A 20,465-nucleotide genomic window follows, 5' to 3' on the forward strand; every position below is an offset into this window, starting at 1 on the left:
TTAGTTTAAACCACTAAAAAGAAAAAAAAATAATACAAAAAGTAATATAAGGGGTGGGATATAATGTAACAAAAACATTTATGGACACCAAGTATATTACGTATAAGCATAAGAAAAATTCTATAATCTATAAAATGAATCCTTTATGGAGTATTGAAATTACATAAAAATCATCAAGAACGCACTCGTCAATCAGGATTTCTTTTAAAAAATTATAGGAATCTATTGTGAAAGTAGAAAAATCGTAAAAAGTGAACGGAATTGAACTGTCAATAAATATAATCAATACGTATTACATCAACACCATAAATTGGAATAGAAATCCTGAAAGTGATAGACGATCTAATCTAATCTTTAGAATTTCCATTTTCCTTGACAGATCTACTACGCGATCTCGATCTAGAACGAGATCTAGATCTCGAACGTTTCTCGTTACTTCGAGAACGACTACGGCTTTTCTTTCTTGAATCAGATCTGGAACGATTCCTAGAACGGCTTCTGGAACGGGTATTACTCCTTGTCCTTGATCTGCGATCCCTTGAACGACTTCTCGAACGACTTTTGGATCTGCCAACATAAAATGCAAGACAGAAGATTAGAAATAGTTAAATAAAGACGGTGAAGAGTATATAAAGTTATTATTGATTTTTCACGTATACGATAAGTCACTACTTATACTTCGAAAATTGGCAACACTGTATTGAATTTTCATATTTTTATCAAGAATGTAATCGGAACATTTTGAAAATTATATAGTAGAGAAAACTGTTCAACCATGACAAAAATATCGTATCTCTGCTACATTGTTTTAATAATAAACTTGTTATCATTACCAAAGAATAATTGGGTCGAAGATACAACAAAATATCAATATCAATGCGTTATTTCGTAAATCGGCGTTTTTGAGAAAAACTGCAGGAACTCGTATATTTGAAAATGATGAGAATATCTACGAAATAATACGAATGAAGATTATGAAAACAAAGAAAAAAGCATGGTAAAAATTTAGAAGAAGACAGTAAACGAAAGGATGCTATTTTTGTTGAGGTTTTTTACCTCTTCTCAAAGTGTTAACACTACTCCTCTAGATCTTCAGGTGCCATATCCATGTAATGAAGGTTTACGACTTTATTTCTATGGCTTACTCGCAGAATCAGCTGTTGTCATTCTCTGCCATTTCTATAGTCTTAAAGTGATCATTGAGAGGGCAGTAACCTGACAGAAAACCAACCACCAGTTTAATATCGTTTTTGGATATCTAGAGAAATTCTATGAATCTATTGGCTTGTGTTAGGGTCTTCATTTGATCCTTTAACCATCCTTTCGCTTCGTCGTTATTTCATGAGGCTACCCTAAGGCTCCGGTGCTAAATATGGAGTATATAGAGTCGTTGCCCATTTTTTGTCAAGACTATCTGTTTCCTTATTGCCTGGTATTCTTGTTTGACCAGGTAACTACATTAAAATTACCTTTTTCTGTTATCTGGAGCTCCAGAACCCCACAATATAGGGAAGTTTCTATTTAAACACTTCTGAGTACTTATGTTTTACTATCAACTATGCTTGAAAAGTTGTGATTTTGTCAGTGCTAAGGCTAACTTCAAACCATTTGTAGATCAGATAGATGCACGGAAAATTATGCTATGTCACATCTTTCTAGCATTATTAGTTCTAGAATCCTCAGGTCAAGTTTCCTGATTTCAGTTTTTCATCCTGGATTAACACTATATACCTTTTTTACTATGAGGTGAAGAGGAGGTAAGCACCTGAACCAAATGAAATGATTAAAATAATAACGCAGATGGACCCCATTGTGGGAAAGGTGAAGAAGCGGGCTGAGAAAGACTTGAAGTTACAAAATAGAGGAGGACATAAGAGCACTTAATATAGAGAACTGGAGGGCAAAATTCCGAACCCGAAAGAAATGAAAAATAATAAGGAAATCAGCCAAGACAAACGATAAACTTTATGGAAAACAAAAATAGAAATCGAGGAGTAATCCAATTGAAAGGCTTGATGATGAGCAGGTATGTTTAGCAACGTCTTTAAGCCTATAGTGGGGCATGTTTCTGCCTTGGTAGTTTATGACTTCCAACGATGCATTTTCAAATTTTCGATTAATAGATATAGGCAGTAGTGAGGTTTCGAAAAGATAAGAAAAGAAGTAGTAGAAGCAATTAAAATATTAAAACTATTGAAAGCGCCAGGAAGAATAAATATAACTGCTGAAATGATTAAATATATGGATGAAGAGGAATTAAATGAATTGGAAGATAATACAGCAGGAAAAAATACCTGAAGATTGGAATCTAGGAATGAAACTTAACCTAATCTAACCAAGGGAATAATAATTACAAGCATACCAGTAAAAATAATATCTAGAATATTAGAGAAAAGAATAGACACTTTAGGCACGATGTGGGTTTAGAAGTGAAAGAAGCACAAGGTGAGGAAATTCTTTAGCGTTTTATAGATTTGAAGAAAGCCTTTGATAAAATAACGAGAAAAAATAAATTTAAAATACTTAAGAACCGTAATATAGATCAGAATATAATAAAAATGATGAAAACAGAGTACAAAATAATAAAAATGTAGTACGAGCAAACAACGATCGAGAGATAAGACTTATGCAGCACAATTGAGGTGATTTGGACACATAAGCTGGATGCCAGAAGGCAGAATACCAAAAAAATATTCGATTGCAGAATAGCAGGTAAAAACTATGGGATACCAAGATAAACATAGATTGAAAATGCGAAATAAGTTGCTGAGATTAAGGGAATGAAATAAAAAGATATAAAAAAGCAAACAAAAGATATAGTACCTGAGAAATCAATGGAGTCTATTATAACACTTTTAAAACCTAATTAAGAGCCTTCCTTTTGACTACCACGATTATTCATACCGGTCCTTAAATAGGTTTTAAAAGTGTTATAATCATGAAGTCATGGCCCATGGTCTGATAGGAATGTATGGAGAAAAAAGTATATGGCATAATCTCCAAACAAACATTGATACACCACACTAAAGATGGCTTCAGATTAAATGGAAAAGATTTCATTCAAATCGATTTGCATCCATTAAATTTATCAAAGCTTTAGAATCAATCTTGCAATTTTGTGAATTTCTTATGAAATTTAACGCAAAGAGAAAAATGTGGAATTGCTATCGAAAATATATAGTTATGGTACACGTGCTTAACTACATTAAACCAGATGGCGTTGTTCTACATACAACATTGAACTCGATTGAACCGAAAAATCGAAATTTTTCTAATTTTTCTATAAAATAAGAATTTAATAGCAATAATGTGGCTCAAGTGGATCAACTTTTATTTTAAAAAAATCCATTGATAAATTTTTCTATTATTTTAAATATTTTAAATATTTCAAATCCTGAAATCAATCAGAATATGAGGGAAAATAAATCCGTCCTCAAGGGTTTAAGCGACAGAAATTTTGCTTTACTTTATATATTCCTCTTGAAAATGTGGAAATTTCGTACTATGGAACCTGATTAATCAAATTTTCAATATTTTAAGGTTAGAAATATAAGTAGCAAATCACGTATTCTTAACTTATTAAAATAAGAAATAAAATGGGGTGTATTGCGAGCGTATTCTGTAATTGGTAATTTCAATATAAATATTTTGATATATACTCTTCACAATTTTTTACTGACATTCCTGAATTGTTCCACCAGGACCGAACAGTGTTTTATATTTACATCGAGCTAGTGCAGGAAAACATTTCTAGCTCCAAATTCTCTATGTAATAAATATATCTCGACTATTTTAAACTTAAAAATTGATTTTTATTTGAAATTATGGGGTTAAAAATATAGTTTATAAATAGTAATAAAAAAAGACAAATATTAGGAAAACAAGAAACGAAGTTTTCGAAGTTGCTAAACCTTTTTAATGATATATTATTACATAAAGTGGACTCTTCAACGCATTCCGATACCAAATTCACACCAAACAGAGTGTAATGAAAAGCCATAAAGGTCATAACTTGAATCACATATGCTAGGATACAAAGTAACTAAAAAACTTACCCTGCACAAAAAAAGTTTTGAACGCCTAAGACTCCTTAAAGTTTCCTATACTTTACAATTAAATCAGTATTTTCAAAACCCTGGAAAGCTTTATGAATTGTTTTCCGTGGTACTTTCCTAATGTTGTAACTTTTTTTGTATGCAGAATTACATCAAAGTAAGTTTAATCGAGTTATTTTTCACCCCAAAATATGTCATTCAATTCTACCTTCTTCTTACACCCTGTATAATTTTCCTATATTGCTAGTCGGGATAGGAAGAAAGATCGTTATTTTGGAGACGTACAGGATGTTTTTAAATACCACCAAGTTCGGCATAAGATTATGGTAAGTCAAAGTGTCAAAATTTTTCGGAATTATTACCCCTATAATGTGGTGAATAATATTGTTTTTTTATTTGTTATCTCAAATTTAAACAAATATAGAAACTTGTAATTTGCGTGTTTAGCAAACCCTTAATCGTCGGTTTTTTTCATAATTCTAAAGGATGAAATTAGCAATCCCTACTTTATATATTATCAAATGTTTTTATCGAAATTTACGTATTCCATTTTGACCTCATATCGTGGATGAGATGCGTTCGCAAAAATCTTTATGCACGCGTCAGGGTCAAATCTCATCAAGCTTCACATAAAGTTAGAGCTATAACGACCACCCACTCAAGTTCTATTGAAAAATATCTTAAATTGCGTTTAGATCCAAAATTTTTTGGTTTTGTTCCAAATTTAGTGAAAAAATTACCAATTAAAAACAGACTCAACAAGAATTCAACTATTTGCTCATCATGTTTATTGTTAGACGAAGTTCTAATCCTACAAAGCCCTCGCTTCAAATCTTCTTCTTCAGGTACCATCTCTATTTAATGAAAGTTGGCGACAATTTCGCTCCTGATTATGAGGATACACTTTTGATTGACTTAAAATAATCAAATAGAACCGTGAGCGCAGTTACGTTGCAAATTTATTGAAAAAAGGCGAGACAACATCAGACGAAATGTTGTCCAAGGCTGCTGTGGCTTTATAAAGATAGAACACCCACCACAAAGTCTTGATTTGGACCTATCCGACTATTTTTTGTTCGCAAAGCTGAAGGGGTAAAATATTTGACAGCAATTATTGGGGTTGTACGAAAATTTTGACTCTTGAAGCTTCAGTTATAACATTATAATAGCGTGTGGAAATAGAGATACCGCACTACGTAGTTTTATAAAAATTGAAATATCACTCAATATTGATTAATCAAAAATAATAATAAGCTTTTTTGTAGAGCTGTCTGTTTAAAAAAAAAAGAAATTTTATGGTTTTATCAAATTTTATAAAACTAAACTTTCAAAGGATTGTTAATTTCATCCCCTTATTATATAACAAGAATTTTGAAAAAATACTGGTGGTTAGTCCTTTGCGATTGCAAGGAAAACAAAATTTCAAGTTCGTATCTCCACTTAAATTTGACAATAAATTTTATTGAGCACTTTGTAGGGGTTGTATTTCCGAAATGGATGGGCTCACGATTTTTGTCATGGAAAACATCCATCATTATTTCAAGCTGGTAAATATGTGTTTCGAAACATCTTGTATATACGCCTTCCTCATTAAAATCATAGGAGCTAGAGGGAAACACTTCAAAAAGTTTGAAGTCGCGTGCAAAGTGGTAGTGGCAATATAGGAAATATTCATGGTTTGTACAAAATGCGTTTTAAAGTCATATTGTAGATCACTTGAGAACATAACGAGGCGCATTATTCAAGAAGTACTGAATATTTTATTTGTTTGTAATGTCAGATATCGAAAAAATTGATAACAATCCAATTGGAATTGCCAACAATAAAGATAACAATCCATGACGTTTCAATAATAGTAGTAGTAGTACAAGTAAGAAAGTCTGCAAGTGAAAATATTTATGTGGAACCAAATGGTGTTAGAAGAATTGTTACTATGGTAGCAGATCTTAAAATCTCGTTACTATGGAAGCAAACAATGATGTTTCAAAATAAATCGAAACAATTCAGAAGTAATTACTTGAAATGTCTTCAAATAGCGAATCAGACATTTAATACCTGAAAAATCAAGTAGATACGCCTTGGCCTACGAAAAATTTGAAAAATGGTATGATTTGGAAAATATAAAGATCATTAAAAAAAGGTGCTTATTTTGAAAATTTAAAAATATTCCTATAAAAACTTGACAACAAAACGAAAAGACGAATCCTCCCATACAGCTGATGTAGATAACATTAATATTGTTGATGAATTAATCACAAATATTATAAAAAAAGTCGACATTCATTTTCCAAATTAAAATATATAAAAACTAACTTTTTCGGTAATTAAAATTAAAATTTAAAGACTGAATTTAATGTTATAATTTTTTTCAGTCGCCAAATCGATTAATTTCACCGTCACATGAAAACTGTAACATTACTGACGATTATTTTTTTAATATTCTTTCTTATTAATTTCATATACCGTTAGATGAAAGTCTTATTTGTATTTATGCATTCTTCATTAACACATAACTCAATTAGACGTGTGAATAACTAAGAAAAACACATTTTTTTGCCAAAATTCTAACGTAATCTCCTTAAGTGCAATAAAATCATTCCAACATTAACTTCTCGATGCCATGCTTGTATGATTTGTCTTTTGCATCAAAATAGGATTCAGTTTATTGACAACTGGATTTGAACAGAAATTCTGAAGTGGAAACTTCTCCAACTGTATTAATTAGCTTACCAAACAGGCAAATCTACACAGACTGCAGGGGCAAAATTGAAAAGAAAGCGCCTTTGACCATAGTCCACACGATGCTATTAAAAGAGCATTAAACGCGAAATGAATAGATAGGACAACCTCCAGATAGATGGCACAACTACTACCTACTAGAACCAAGACTACAACTAACCTAACCAAGACACCCATCCAATTACAACTAACAGAGGATGTCCACAAGGGAAAGTCACATCCCCACTTATGTGGAGCTTCGTAATAGACGAGCTCTTAGCGGGGGCTGACGACATAGTCATCTAAGCAAGAGTATGCTTTGAGAATACACTCTGTGACATAATGTAAAGAGGAGTCAACTATACAAGAAGGTGGTGTCGATCGGTGGAGGCTAAACGTCTTCCCGAATAAGATCTACCTAATTTCCTTTATTAGGAAGGAAGAAAACACAACCTCAAACTCAATAAGCTCGACGGGCAAGTCATTGAGTGGGCAGAAGAGAAATATCTGGAACACGTACTAGATAATCAACAATGACAAGGACCTTCTTTTTATCGAAAGTATAGTTCTAAGAATCAAATAAAAATGTCTTTAAAATTAGCCTGATTAAAAGAGATCCCCTCCTATATCCAAGGGTAGTAGATGCTACCCCCACTTGTTCTATATCACCAAAATTTTGTACATAAAGTTTACCGTTAATATCAAAATATTCAGCATCTTAAATAAGCGCCTGTCAAAATTTTTGGCGATTTTTGGAATACCTAGTCGTAAGTACATCACCCCAATATTTGCCGGCTGTTTTCTATATTCAATGAAATTTTATTGGACTAGCAGAAATATGAAAAATAATTCACTGAAATCGAAGTAAAGTAACAAAGAAATTGAAATATGACTTAACAAATCAACTGGTTATATTATTTTTCAACAACTAACGGATAATAATTAAAGCCCACCATAAACTACTGATCGAAGTACGTATTCTAAACAGGCTTTTCTATAACCAACAGATATGATACTCAAACGGTTTGGTAAGAATTTTACCTGATAATAATTTATATATTTTCTTTTGTTCTCTCTCTAGTTACTGCAGATTTTTGGGGAAGTCGAACTATATTTAAAAGAGTAAGTTTGCATGACTACATATTATTGTTCAGCTTCCAAAAGACTGATTTCTATGAGAGGTTTTGTCCTAATTCATAAGGTGATATCACTATTCCTTCAAGGTACCTAAGCATTTTGCTGAAATGTGGAGGACATTCGCAGATTAGATACTCTGCTATCTCTAAGGTTTGCACGCAGAATCTGGAGTTTTCGACCTCTCCCATCTCTATCGACCATTTCTGGACAGATCGAGAAGTTTCTCAGACTTTGAGGAAAAACTGGAAGCAATAGAAGAAAAGTATGAGAAGTGCACAAGGTAAAAACCGAAGAACGGCCCTTAATATTAAAAAGGTTGGCCTAATATTTTGATAATCTACCAATCGACATCAGATTAAACCCCGATGACATGGAACAATAGGCAGCAGAACACGATGATGGAAGGGAAATAAAAGAACCTCCAGACAAAGAGTTAAAACGTGAAATTTGGCAAATGAAAAATAATAAAAGTGGAGATGATATCATAGCGCATATATTGAAAATAGGTGGAGGCGAGTTCTTTAAAAGTGTCTACAAACTGATACGAAAAATTTGGGGAGATGAGCACTTTTACCAGATGATGGGAACAACGCTGTAATATGCCGTATCTATAAGAAGCTGCAGATGATGGATGTGATCTACAAAGTTTTCGCCAGAAACTAGAACTAATTCATAACCAAATTGGTGGATATCAAGGAGGCTCTAGGGAGGAGCGAAGCACAGAGTTTTAAGAGAGTACAAATGGAAGAAGAGGCATGCTGAAAAAGAAATAGATAGATTGTAGATTGTTTCAGGGGGTCATTTTAGCTTTACAACCACATTGCACCTAAACCTAGAAGATATTTTGTACAAGACTCTACATCTTATTGTTCTCCTCCCAAAGAAGGATATTTTTGGAGAAGTTTGGTGTCCTACTTTCATAGGTGTTAGTACTACTCCTTCAAGATACTTAGACAGCCCATTTGCAGTGTAGATGCTTTGCTGTTACTATGGCGCTCACCAATTCAATGTCATAGAATGGATGGAATCATGGATGGAATGGATAACATCTTATTTGAGAAGAGTGGGAATAACTAAGCGGAGAGATAGACCACAAAGCATAAACAGATGGAGAGGTATAGTAAATAAAGTAGAGGACAACAAAACAGAGCTTAAACAGTTTGAAATATATATTTCATAAATTTTTTAGTTATGAAAAAAATCAGCCATGTGACTTCAAGGCTTGAAGTACCGTAGTCCGATTCCGTGATCTCAACCCCTTTTCTTTGGTTGATTCAAAGGCCTCAATCTGTCCACTCTTTGGAATTTCTCACAGTAAATGAAACAAAAATATAAATTGATAAAAGAATAGAAAATAAAAATAATATGCTTACCATTAAGAACTCTGTTGACATTAACACGCTCACTATTGATCTTCAGTGAGTATTATTCATATTATTTTCATTTTCTATTTTTTCATCATTCTAATTTTTGTATCAGCTCTTCATTTCTTCGGTGAAATTCCATGGAGGCAGATTGAAGCCTTGGAACCAACCAGAAAAAAGGGATGCTTCGTTGCGTGGAGTAGGCAGATTGAGATCACAGAATCGAATAACTTTTCACCAATGAACGGATAACCACCCTATCCCTATCCTTCTCTTGATAATGGCTCCAAAATGGGAGAATTTGCAAAAATTCCAAGGTGGTTCAACCCGTGACTCGAGTTCTTTTTTCGTAATCCTTTCCAAGCATATAAATATAGCTTCCTCATTGCTTAGTATACTTTATTGGTATTGTAGCCACGTTAGCTTACATTTTGGTCTATAAATGATCAATATAACTTTCGAACCATCTATGTACCGAAGATATACATTTCCAGTTTACAAAAGGACTTTATTGGCCCATACTTTATCACTATTTCCCAACTTACAATTTTTTTGTTTGGATTAACTTATGGGCGGCCTTAAATGCCTCCTTTTTCACTATAAGTTGAAGGGGAGGTACGTTTAGCAACCTCTCTAGGTCATGTTGAGCATAGCTCCCATTAGTTATTATAAGAACTTGTTATTTTTATTTTCGATAGGTATAAATATTATTTTTTAACGATTCGTGTGCGTTTTTCGCAAAAAAAAAACCATTTGAGTGGAATAGAAATAGCCTAGAGAGTTAAATGATTCATTATATGCATATAAAACAATTAGAATATGGCGGGCAGTTTTAACTATTAATATTAGTTACTATTAATAGTTATAGTTACTATTAATAGTTAGTTAGTTAATATTAATAGTTAGTTAATTACTATCAATAGTTATCGGTGAGAGTCATTGGTTGTCTAAAAAACGAGCAAATTTCAAATTACGAATAGAGATTTGTCGAAAAAAGTCGAAGGTATGATACGATGTGAATAAATAAATACAAAAAAATATTTTTGCATAGTCCGCAAAAATTTCAGAATTTTATTTTAGTGTAAATAATTTTTTTGAACTGATATATTTTTACGCTTACTCCTTTTTTTTGATAATACCGTTAATTATACTCTATAGTTTATATTCATTAAAAGTAATTTTACCATTAGATTTTGTGAGAGAACACTAGTAGTCATGACGTAAACATTGTAGATAGTAGAAGAGTTTATCAATCACTATTGTTGAAATTGTAGGAGCTAGAGGGGTGTACGGGCAAGCCCAATATCGAGTCGACTATCTCTCACTGGCTCACATTTTGATATTTTTTTGAGTTTGCCGGTCGTTCGATTTGTAGTAGAGAACGTTGAAATTCTACGTGGAAGTCTACGAAGTCAGTGGGAGACAACAACTAGTCGTACTAGGCGAGTCAATGTGAATTCATATCGATCGATTGTTCTTTACCTGTCTACCGTCCACAGACTCTTAACCTATAAACATGGCAGTAAGTTCAAGCCAATTTTTTTTATATCCGAATGTTTTTAACACCAAACATTCGATTTAAAATGATCATGTGGATATTTAGTATTCATTTAAACTATCAGCAACAGTGTCTCTTATATCAATCAAAACTTCATATTTACCAACATGTAGAATTAGCTCGATGTTTGAGAGTACTACACGACGCCATTTTGAACTCGTATTATTAGAAAATGACAGAATCGATTAAAAATCGCAACGATTGTGAAAAAATTCGATTTCTGACTATAAGAAACTAAAAGAGATTATCCAGAAGTGATGAAATAATTCTCAGCTTCTATGCAAAATTCACTTGGTGTCTGACAGTACTACATGATGCCATTTTGAGCTCGTTTTATTAGAAAATTACAGAGTTTACGAGAAACTGAAAGAAATCATTGAAAGGTGAAAATTTCTCTGGAATGTTTTTGACTAACTTCCATACAACTCCAATCTGGTTAAGAATATGGTACTAATAATGAAATTCTATACTGTATTTCTACTAGTTAGTTTTTATTCCAAAATGCAACTACCGCAATGCAAATACATTTGTTAAACAAAGTAGCCATCCAAGCTCTTGACTCTTGTAAAATTGAGTCAGGGGGAATGCACAGTCCCTGGTCCCAGTGTTAGGAAACACCAAGTTACTCTAATGTGGGTCACGCTAGGGTGAACAGCAATGAACTCCTTTCATAAGATCACAATATTTTAAACGTTTCCCAAAAAGCCATAATCATAAAAAAAACAAGAAGAAATCAAATAGAATAAGACCCCGGGACTGAAACAATCAAAGAGATTTTTCGACAAATTGGTTCCAAGAGATTTTTTCATTAAACATTAAGCTCATCGCACAGTGTCTGGTGAATTACCACCTGAAGAAATTTTTGCAAGGAAACAGGCGGATGTGAGTCTGTACATTGACAAAGGCTACTGTACTTAAAATCACACTTCCTAAGACAAGAAGCGGTAAGCCTCTTGCTCAATCTGCAAAGTCGTTGCTACCCGTCTGGTAAATATTCTGTGGTACACATTAGATAGAAGTATTAGCAAGATAGATTCATGGTCTTGACGCTTCAACTCAATTAATCTAATCTACTTTAAAAAGGCACCTCGTTACCTCGTTCAAACATTCCAGAAAGCTAATAAAGTAGATTTGGTAGGACAGAGTAGTGGATGAACTCAAAAAGAGAAAACATAAACATATAAAGGGGTCTAAGAAATAAGAAACTAAAGAAATCGAAGAGAAACGGAATAAGACCTCAAGTCAACAACAATAACCTAACCTAACAATAGAAGGGATTTTTCTTCCAATTGGTTCTAAAAGACCTTTTCGTTAAGCTAAGACGAGCTAATGAGAGTTATCGGTATGTTCACTACACAGTGTCTGGTGAATTACCACCTGAAAAACATTGAAGAAACTTCCGACAACTTTCATTTTTGCAAGAATAAGACCCCAGAACGGAACGCCATTATAAATGGTACATGAGGATCAACCTTAATGGATAAGAGTTCAACTGCTTTCAAATAGTCTCATCACAAAATGTAAACCAAAGAGTTCGGAGATAGGTGAGATTCAGTGAAATTTATATTTCAAAAAATATTGATTTTGAAAGTTTTGACAGATTAATAGACTTGTTGCTTAATCAAACTGGCAAAGAAATTAGCATATCCACAAAATAATTTAAATAAAAATTCAGTTCCCAAATACGCCAAACAAAAAAAACTTGTGATACATGAAATGTGATAATAATGTTATAATAAAAAGAAACATAAATATCCACAAATCATATTGATTTCACCTTCGCCGTTGCCCAAACTAAGGAATAGAAAGGAGAAAGGAAAGTCTCCACCTGAGACTAAGACTCGAGACTAGTCTCAGGCTATTGTCCATCTGTGATCACTTTTGGTCTCGAGACCGCTTCTAGACGTCTCAGAAGACTCCACTCACAGTGACAAATTGTTCAAAAACAGAGAGTGAAGAAAAAGGAAGGACTGTTGGATGAAGATTTTCCTCTGAACTTCATTCCCATCAAAATTTTGGAATTTTTCTGCGATTTGTTCAAACTCTTGCATTTTTATTATCGCGATTTTTATACATTATATGTTGGACATTCCATAAAACCTGATGCTCCTCATAAAGATGAATCAACTCCATCGCCTCATCGTTCCGTCCACTCTCTTTTATCACTTATTTCAAAGAACAAAAATATTTCAACTAAAAACCACAATACTCAAGTCTCCGAGACTTCTGATACTCTTCCGACATGAACGGAAGACTAGAGACTATATCTCGAGAGTGTGGAAGCGTTATCGGTGAGACCTGCCCGGACTTGTCCTAAGTTATGTAAAGGCCAAAATATCCTACAGTTTTGATAAGGATAAATGTTTATCGTTGTTTTAAAAAATAAATCCTTTTAAACAATTTCCTTGGATGAAATATTAATATGATTTGTAGAATAGAATTTTTGGATTTTTATGGAGGAAATGGCTTAAATAATAAATAAAAAAAACTATTGATAAAAGAAATGATAAAAAGAAATTAAAAAAAATATATGTAAGAACTGAATTTTTATTGATCACCAAAACATTTGGTGGTATATTTAGAGTTCGTGGTGTTAATGAATTTTCAAGTTGAAATCGCCACTTAGCAAAAAAAATGCTGTGATCAACTAAACGTGCAACTTACAATTTCGGGCCCTCTATATTCCTTAAATTTGACGGTGTGAATGGCTAAGATGTTTTCTCTTCAAATTATGTAAATTTAACATTCAACTACAATTTTATCTTGAAAAACAAGCTGTTTTCTTAATATCTGAAGATGATTATTTAGTTATCGAAACGAGTGTCAATGTAAATGTTGAGTACTTGAGTAGTGGTACTAAAGAGTGTATTCAGTACTGTGATATAGCACTTGAAAACTGTTTATTCGAAACAAACTCAGAAAAGTTGGATTTTGACAAAGCTGAGATTTGAAAAAGTCAATTTTGGCCAAATTATAATTAGAAAAGCTTATTAAATGTAGAAAATTGAAAAATCAAATTTTTGGCTAAATGGAAGAAAATCTATATTTGCTCAAATTTAAAATAAATTTTCAATCAAATTAAAGTCAGAATAGCCAATTTTTAACTAAAACAAAACAAGGAAAAGCAAATATTCAATCAAATGAAATTCAAAAAATTTTACTACACCAAATTTTATCCAGAATTTTCGAACAGTTTAATTTCCAATTTTTGACCAAAATTGAAGAAAAAGCCAATTTTTAACCAAAATTAACTCAGGAAGGCCAAAAACTCACGAAAAGCAATTTTGAATTTAAATTAAGGATTGCAATTTATAAACAAATTCAGAAGAGCTAATTTTGACAAAATTAAACATGGAATGGCAATTTTTAACTAAAGTAAACTCGAAAAGCTACTTTTTGATAAAATTTTGAATAAATCAAGTTTTCAATCGATTTTATTTAGGAGAACCAATTTTTGACCAAATTCAATACGAGAAGCAGAATTTTCACCAAATAAAAAGTAAGAAAACCAAAAATTAAAATCAGATTGTAAATTTTTATCCAAATTGAACTGACATTTTTTTTTAAGTTTAAATTTAAAACTCCAATTTTATACCAAATTAAGAGTATAAAACCCAATTTTCTACAAATATAAACTTATGGAGGCAATAAAAAAATAAAATTTTTAATAAATTATGTTTAAATAACTCATTTTATTCAGAAAAACAAATGTTTGATGAACAAATACACGGAAAAGCAAAGTTTTGCACTAAATTGAACCGCAAAAAAAATTTTTTTACCAAATTAAATGTAGCAAAAACACATTTATGGCCAAATTGAACTGATAAATTTGTAATCAAATTCAAATTCAAAATGTCAATTTTTGATCAATTAAAACAAAACTCCATAAAGTTAAACCCAATTTATGTCCAAAACAAAATAAAAAAATCCAATTTTCTACAAAATTGAAACTAGAAAAACCAATTTTTTACATTTGCTTCAAACTAAACGAAAAAAAATTGAAACCTCACATATAAGTAGAAGAATAATTTAGAAATTTTTACAAAACCATTCAAGTGCTACAGTTTCAGCTATACACAGGTTTTAAAATAATTTATTATCTGCACATGAAAACAATAGTTTTGTTCGACAGTTATCACTAATAGAGTCATCATTAAATAGAATGAATGAATGAAAATTGTGTTGAACGATAATTGTAAAAAAAAATTCAATGCTTCTCAAACAATTTGAGTCTAGCCATCCACACTACTGAAAAATAATGAGCATCCATTAAAAGCTAGTTTTAGAAGAAAAATATATAATATCCGAAAAAATATAGTTGTTGTTAAATCAAAAATATGCAAAACTAATTAAAAATCACCATTTAGTATAATTCAACGAAAAAGATGTAGCAGGATAAGCTCAAGGACAAGAATAACGAATGTTTTCCATATCATTGACTAACAAAGAAGCATTCAATTATGGAGGCATTCTACTTTCATTATCTATTAATCTTGCATATGTAACTTGTGCATATTGAAAAAACCGAAAGAAAGGAGAGCAAAAAAAACAAAGAAATAAAGAAAGAGCTGGAGTAGGAAAATGTGGCGAGATACATAAAAGCACATTGTGTATATATATAGAGGAAATCCAACTGATAAGATCAAAAGAATAACGCAATGGACCCCATTGTGGCCAAGGAGAAGAGGCACTTAATATAAAGAACTTGAGGGAAAATGCCGGAGCTGAATGGAATAGAAAATACTAACAAAAGCAACCAATACAAACAATAAACTATAAAAAAAAACAAAAATAGAAAACAAGGAGTAATCCATCTCAAAAAAGGATTTTAAAGTGATAGCCTTAATCCAAAGGATTGAATGGCTTGATGATGATGAATGTTTGCATTGTTCTGATTACTTTAAAATAAAAGGCAGCAAAATAGCCAATTTTTTGAAAACTGGCAAAGCGAAAATTTCCTTTATTTTTTTTGTTTGCTCATGTCGCTCTTCTACCTTTAGTGATATGATTAAAGTGGAATATGACAGAAAAATTCATATAAATCGCATAAGTAAAACATGAATTGGAAGAAAAGTTTTCATTGGGGCCGAATCACCATAGCTTATCCTGCTTACACCATTTGCAATAAAAGGTCAAGTGAAACGGGATAACAAGCTTTGAACACGTAGTTTGCTGTTCTCTAATGTCATTTTATTCTATGGATTTTTTTCAGGCTAGGTCACTTGGAGTATAGAAGTGGTAAGTTGATGTGACTTAATTTTTCTCCTCTATGACGGTGTTAAATTTATTTAATTATATAGATTTAAAACTAGCTTTTCATGGATTAATTTAAAAAAAAAAGTGCAAAAACTGAGATGAACAATACCTGCGTCTTCTTGAAGATCGATAACGGCTGCAATCTCTGGCATAATGTCCTCTATCTCCACACTCGTAGCATCGATCATCAGGATGAAAAGGTTTACTACGTGACCTCGGTGGAGGCCCTCGATAACGTCCGCTGCCTCCTTTTCCATTGGACATTTCTACTCTTGCTCGTCTGCCGCATATCGTTCGACCATCTAGGGGAAAATAAAAATTTAGTGTGAAAAGCGATTCGAAAGAGAGACAGGCATACATTTCTCTACTCGCGCTTTGCGACCGCTGATTCTACGACCATCTGACAAATGAAGATGAAGACATTTTAGTAACAGGTAGAAAGAGGTTAATGTTCGTTGAGGCGGGCTTGATTTTCGAAGTGGCTCGAAGATTTTTCAAAAAATTTTTGATATCTTTCATTTATTCAATTTTTCAACATAACTGAAGCTGACAGATGTGACACATTGTTTCTATACAATATATTATAACCACAGTATATTTAAAATTCATTTATTACTAAATCAAATATTCAACCCGTTTTAAGAAATAAATTTATTCATAAAATTTGTTGCATTATATTTCGGATGTCATTGGAATTATAACCAACCTGGAGGTTCAGGTAAAACCAATAACCCCTAATTCTACACCTATCCATCAACGGGGTGGCTTTAAAAGCTATGAAACTGTACCTGCAATAGAGTCCAGGGATAGCTACGCGTATGGAACAATAGATCATGACTACCCACTATTCTACCATGAACTATGCAGGTAGAAACATCCAATTTTGACATGTAAACTACAATTTTCCGACAATCTACACGATACTATAAACTACCGGAGAAGGATGTAAATTTAGCATTATTGCTTAACCCATTAATGCCCAAACTCTTTTTTAAATGTTGTTTCAAAATGGTCTTGGATAAATCAATCATCATCAACAGAATTATGCCCAAGCAACTAAAGTTGCTTCTGTTCACTTAAAAAATTATTATTATTAATCAAAAAAGTTATTATAAAATTATTAATTTACAATCTGAATGGACTAATATATTTTTCAAAGTATTTCTCCAAACGCCAATAATTCATATTTTATGGTTGATGGTATTACGTGAAAGTAGGATACTCTTTCAAAGTATTTGTTACAATATAAAAAATCAAATATTTTTGATAAAAAAAGAGCCTGTTACTGTGGTTATAGTATTTTGTTTCAAATATCGGTCACAAATCTATCCCAGTCCATAATGAAGTTTCTTGCAACAAAAAATAATTTTTATTTGATACTTGGAGCTCTAACTGACCAACAGCAGCTACAAGATCTTTACTATATTTAATTAAAAATTCTTGTATAAATAAAATAAATTAAATAACAAACAAAAAATTAAACATATTGGACTGTTAGAGCTTCCTGTAGCACAGTATGCATAAAAAAACTAAAAAAAAAACATTAAGAGAAAAAATGCATTTGAAAAAATTGTTTGGTTTTTACTTTTAAATGTAAAAAAGTAGAACTGGAAAAAAAATTATATACCAAATAGTATATAACATAAAACATGCTTAAAATATAAATAAAACAATAAATGAAACAGTTGAAACTGGAGCCACGGGTCTTTTTTATAACTTCAATGGAAGACTGCATAAGTAATGATTATAACACATAATATAGCACCTCCGCTCAAATAGTGTCAAAATGAAAAATTTCTCAAAAAATGGAAGTATCTGAAGGATTTCTTCTTTATGTTTCCTTGGAATAATAGTTTACTTCAATTCCATTGACCCTTCAAACGAGATTTTGGAAGTAATCTTGGCAGGTATGGAAGCCTATATTCATTACTCCTTCGAGGGTTTGATAAAAACTGCAAATGGCGCTTATGTAAGTCAAAAATTCCACCGTTGACAGGAGAAGATGTGTCAATTGCAGTGGCCGCGAAAGAGAGGGCGGACCTGTTGGGTTTGCTTCACATTCAAAATAAGAAGAATCAACTATTTCTTTCTGTCATGCATCTGTTTGTTCCAGTCACAACTCCAAGATGCACAATTTGATCTTCCTATCTATTTTTTGGTCTTGCAAGCGACCTTTTTTCATTTTGTCTTCATTCTATAATTTTCCTTATACACTGCCAGTTTTTCCATTCTTTTAATGTGTCCGTACCATTGTATTCTTTTTGCTATAATTGTATTTACTATATTCTCATTTTCTAATATCATTTTCTAATATATTCTTAATTCCATAATTCTTAAGTCCTACTCATTTCAAACTTTGAAACTTTCACTGATCCATGAATTTTCTGAATTATTCTCCTCTCATTTATATAGTTCTTCTTCATCCATATTTATTAGTCTCATAGTTTCAGCTAGTTTTATCGCAGTCTTATAGACTCTTAATTTGGTTGCTCGGCTTATTCTCTTGATCTGCATCATAATTTTGTACTTATTATATGCCTTATATACCGCAAGAATTCTTTATCTTCTCTCACTTTGTTGCTCATTATTGTTCCTAAGTACTTAATGGTGTCGACTATTTCGAAGATGAGGTGATTTATTTTTACTGTTTCTTGTTTGTGAACTTCGTTTTTTCTTTCAATTTCCATATATTTTGTCTTTTTCTGATTTATTTCCAATTTTTTTTCCAGCCTCTCTTAAAAATTTTTCTATTGTGCTCTCAAGACTCTTTTGGTCACTTGCTAATAGAGTTAAATCATTAGCATATGCTATTACTTGTATTGATTTGTTAATGATACTTTAATTGATTTTACATCACCCTGCCTTACCACAGCATTCATTTCAAATTCCTCAGATGGTCCGCTTTTTGTTATTACCCTTGCCCTAGAATTTAACATAGTCATTTTCACTTAAACTTAAGGGGTCCTTGTAGTTTTTCCATGTCCTTTATAATTTTCCTCCTTTTCAGACTGTCGAATGCTTGTTCGAAGTTGATGAAAAACATTGACAGTATAAAAATTTTGCCAAAAACATCAATTGCTTGAAATTTAGCAATTTTTGAAGGTAGTTTATTTTTATTGATTTACATTCCCAGGTTAAAAAAGCACATTGGCAAAATATGTTCTTTTACTTTTAGGAATTTATTACTTTCTGATTCTGAAAAAATAGCTAGTTAAAAACCATTGGTCACCGGAAGACTTCAAAAAAATTCAAAAATGAATGTTTTTTTTCTATTTGTGTAATAATTGATAAAAATTTTGACAAATCAATCAATTTTGAATATTTCGTTGGGTGTTTTATAACTGGTAGATAGTAAAGTTTCATTATTTATGTGAAAACTATAATTTTTCATTGTGTGTGTGTTTCATTGAAATTAAATTAATCACCTAAGTATATACAAAAATTTTCAATTTACACATTTACTATTTTGACAACTAAGCTCATTTAATCAAATGCATTAATTCTCTCTACTTTGAAAATCGCATATTCAAAATTCTGGTAGTATTACATGATAAATATAAATAATAATTAATACCTATAAAGCGAAAGAATAAATTTTTAAAGACAAACTTCAATCGACGAATATTCTCTTATACTACTATATAAAAGCTTAATTGAATCAAAAAAATGTAAAACATACCAAAAATATTAAGATTATGAGATCAACAAAACAACAGCAGACCACAATACAACTTCAAATTTACCTAGTCCTCGAATTGCATCTTCGGCATCTCGAGCGTCCTCGAATTCGACAAAAGCAAAACCGGGCGGATTCCTAGCGACCCAAACATTACGGAGAGGTCCATAATATTTGAACGCGTCTTCTATTTCCTGTTTCGAAGCACTATTTCCTAAATCTCCGACATAAACTTTACAGTCCGAGTATCTGGACATTTTGATGAAGCAGCTAAAGGAAAATAGTAACAATGGTATTGATTTTTTCCCAAGACGCAGCCGGCGTAACTTTATAGAATGATTTATAAATTCGAACTCACCTCTTTCGAAATTGTAGAGAAGAAACTGCGCTTTATCAAATGCAATAGAAATATTTTTACAGTACACTACACTACCAGATACTGATACTTTTATTATCAAACAATCACAAAATTCAAAATGGTCGACTCATTTTTAATTCATTTGTACAGCTCTATCTCACTCTTCCTTCTTCAAATCCAGCATGTACATGAAGTTAGCAAAAGTCAAATCGATAAAACTTGGCAGTTTCTGGTGATCGTTTTCTCGAAATGAAAAATTATGTTCGAAAGACATTCACAATAAAATAAAATAAATGATAAAATATTTGATAATAATACTATTTTATTACTTATTTTATAAACA

General features: G+C 31.8%; 1 protein-coding gene across 2 annotated transcripts; it reads right to left on the reverse strand.

Annotated features, from left to right (window-relative positions):
* Positions 1-77: 77 nt before the first annotated feature.
* LOC130894741 (serine/arginine-rich splicing factor 7-like) lies at positions 78-20,364 on the reverse strand. Of its 2 annotated transcripts, XM_057801709.1 has the most exons (5): positions 20,123-20,364; positions 19,832-20,034; positions 16,447-16,488; positions 16,198-16,390; positions 78-567 (listed from the first exon to the last, which is right to left on the reverse strand). In XM_057801709.1, the coding sequence occupies exons 2-5, from the start codon at positions 20,019-20,021 to the stop codon at positions 348-350; spliced, it is 645 nt and encodes a 214-aa protein (XP_057657692.1). In that variant the 5' UTR covers positions 20,022-20,034; positions 20,123-20,364; the 3' UTR covers positions 78-347. The 2 variants fall into 2 exon arrangements, with proteins under 2 accessions (XP_057657692.1, XP_057657693.1); XM_057801710.1 differs by lacking the exon at positions 16,447-16,488.
* Positions 20,365-20,465: the final 101 nt, after the last annotated feature.

This window comes from Diorhabda carinulata, chromosome 6 (assembly GCF_026250575.1).
Source record: "Diorhabda carinulata isolate Delta chromosome 6, icDioCari1.1, whole genome shotgun sequence".
NCBI lineage: Eukaryota > Metazoa > Arthropoda > Insecta > Coleoptera > Chrysomelidae > Diorhabda > Diorhabda carinulata.